General features: G+C 32.2%; 1 protein-coding gene across 1 annotated transcript in view; it reads left to right on the top strand.

The window, feature by feature from the left end:
* Nucleotides 1-3165, top strand: part of LOC105819024 (contactin-6-like) — a 167612-nt gene that overhangs the window by 60427 nt on the left and 104020 nt on the right. The window contains exon 3 of the mRNA XM_012655179.1: nt 2420-2599. Coding sequence (XP_012510633.1) covers nt 2420-2599 — 180 coding nt within the window. The remainder of the gene's footprint in view (nt 1-2419; nt 2600-3165) is intronic.

The raw sequence follows: 3165 nt of genomic DNA, 5'->3' as shown, positions 1-3165 counted from the left end.
TTTGTAAAATCACAAATACTTAGGCTATCAGGGAATGATCTTATAAAAACTATGAGGTCAGGAGTGCCTTGTGATAATACTCATAGCTTCTGATACAAGAAAGCCTGGAAATAAATTCCAGGTCTGCCTTTTTAGCTATAGGAAATGTAAATGAAATTATATGTACCTCGTGTGCACATGTACAGTACCTGGTACAGAGTTTGTAGTTAATAAAGGGTAGCTATTTGATGTGACATTGTTATAATTATTATAATTGTCAAAATGCTCAATGACTTAGGTATTTACTTATGTAAAAAATTTGACTTCTGTCTTCACAATCACTCTACAGAACTAAGAAATTACAATGGGAAAAATACACCATTTTTACTTTCTTTTGTCTGAATGTTTTAGATTAAACCCTTTTTTAGTTGGATATTTTGCATGTATTTGTCATAACCCTCAAAGATGCACTGTCAGAAATAGATAACAAAGGATCATGAATTCAGACAAGTATCGGAGCCTCTATTTTTCTCTTTGTAAATAAATTTTCTTAGAAAAATTTCATTACATAGGAAATGCATGCTTATTGTGTGGAAATGGAAACTATTATAGAAGTAGGCAGAGAGAGGAAAATAAAAGACATTCATATCCCGACTACCCACAGATAACTTTAATGTCTTCACATGTGCAATACTTGCATTTTTTAATTAAATAATTCCACATCTACTATAAAATTCACCAGACTTTGTGAATATCTTTCGGTGTGAATAAATTTTCTTTTAGAACTTCATTTGTATTTGTTTGGCATTCCATAAAATGAATAAAAAAGAAAGCCAGTTATCCGAGGTTAATTGTTGCCAGGGATATGCCAATTTACTAAAATGTCAACTTAAATTTGGGGTAAGTGGCAAGGCTTTTTAAAAGGACAAAATATAAATTTATGATAATTATTTTATTTTGTGTCTAACAAAATAACTGTAACTATATGCTAATTCTGAGAAAAATAGATGAATCATGCACTGATTTAGGGCACATTTTCTGACAAATATGTGTGAACACATGATATGACTTTTAGTACTTTATCTTTGATGTGCATAGGAGGATTATAATATTTTGCTAAAAAAAATTCCTAAAACTTCATCAGTTTTCTTGCTTTATTTGAAGCCTCTACTGAGTCATCACCAATTTTCTGCAGTTGTTTACTGCTCAGACTCTCCTGATCTTTATTTGTCAACCACTTTGCATGCGATCACATGATTCTCCCAAATCACTTTTGCTGACTTGAAGAAATCCTGCAGCTCCTACAAGGTTTACAAATAGACTTTGCAAAATGACTTACTACCATGATTATTAATATTGTTAATCTGAACTATCATTAGAACAGAAATATTTAAATTACCTTCTAATCTATAAGGGAAGAAAGAATGACTCGACAAGAGGAAAGGAAAGATGTTAATGTCAACAGCCTGGGGATTCACTTTACAAATGATCAGTTTATCAGTGGACACTTTCCTGTCGGAATTTTGCTCATAGCCTGATTTGTCTTTTATATTATACCTGTATCAGTGAGGCTTTCTACACCATTAATTTCTAAATTCATCCTTTATAAAATGAACACTTAGTTTCAGATATAAGATAATTTATTGTTGCTCTTTTAAAAGATATCTGAATTAGACTTAAAATATTAGACATGAGACATTAGACTCAATTCCTATAAATAAAAGAACTCTGTTTACAAATCCTTTCTAGTAGAAGACAGAGTGCAATGTAAATCCATCTTTATCATTGTTTTTAAAAATAGTGTACAAATGAATACATTGTTTTGAGGATCATAGAGCCTATATTTCCAACTCATAAGTATCTGCTTCATAGAACTGATCCCTCTTGATAATTTAGCTCACCCATTACATATGTCTTCAGTTTCCTATTAGTACCAATTTAGCTCTAGAAGAGTCTACATTTTGCCTTAGAAATTTATAAATAAATGTACAGCCTGCCTAGTCTTAAATGTCACATTCTCACAAAGAATCTCCTTGACCACCGTACTTAAATTGTTAGAATCTTCTTACTATCTCTGCACCCTATTTCCTTTGTTTCAGTTATTGCAATTTGCAAATGTATTTGTTTTTACTATTCGTTTTCGGTATATTTTTCCACTAGTCTGTAAGCAACATGAGGGCAGAGGACATGACTATTTTATTCACCAATATATTCCCTGAACATAACACAGTGACTTGCATGTGGCAGGCACTTAGTAAAGTGTTAAATAAATGACCGAATGCGTGAATGATGGATGATTGCATGATCTGGAAACTAGTCACAATATAACAGATTGAATTATTTTTCTTGAGAGTTACTTTTAAGGATGCTTTTGTTTTATTCTGCTGTCATAAAGACTAAATCGTCTTCTATTCTAATGAGGTATAACTGTTTAGTCCAGTCCCTGATATTAGTTGGAGAAGGTTGGACGGAAGCCCATTGCCAGGGAAGGTCAAGTACAGCAAATCCCAAGCTATCCTTGAAATCCCGAACTTTCAACAAGAAGATGAAGGCTTTTATGAGTGCATTGCAGGCAACCTTCGCGGAAGAAACCTTGCAAAGGGTCAACTCATTTTTTATGGTGAGCCAATCAAATTTCAAAAAGTATATAAAATATGTGGTAATATCTTTCATAGTAAATAGTGCAGGTCATTAGCGTGTTATGGAAAAGTGTCAAAGGAGAAATAGGGAAGATACATTTCCAGGTTAGGAAGCTTAATACAGTGATTAGCAGGTGGGAAGACCAATTTAAAACTACAACTTTAATTTCAGCATGGTCTATGCATGCTATTGTTTATAATAATTGCCTTGAAAATATCAGCAGTGTCATGTTAAAGCCATAAAAGTTATCATATTAATACAAGGTAGTATGAACTCCAATATATTTCCCACGAAACATTCAGCAGCACCCTATGACAATCTTAATTATAATTCTAAATAGAATTTGCAAATGAAAGAGAGAAATGATAGGGAAAACATAATACTGAATGGTGGTTTATGGTATTTGTTTCTACTTCTCAGATTTTATCTATTCATATGTAGATAATAGACAAATAAGGCTACTACTTCATTAAAAATTATATGGTTGTCTCAGTTACCAGAATTTCCCATAAATGTAAGAAAAATGATGCATGCATATATTATCTA

The sequence above is a fragment of the Propithecus coquereli genome, unplaced genomic scaffold (genome assembly GCF_000956105.1).
Source record: "Propithecus coquereli isolate 6110/MARCELLA unplaced genomic scaffold, Pcoq_1.0 Scaffold463, whole genome shotgun sequence".
Classification (NCBI taxonomy): domain Eukaryota; kingdom Metazoa; phylum Chordata; class Mammalia; order Primates; family Indriidae; genus Propithecus; species Propithecus coquereli.
Note: the sequence above shows the minus strand (reverse complement) of the source record. Positions and strands in the feature narration are given on the sequence as shown.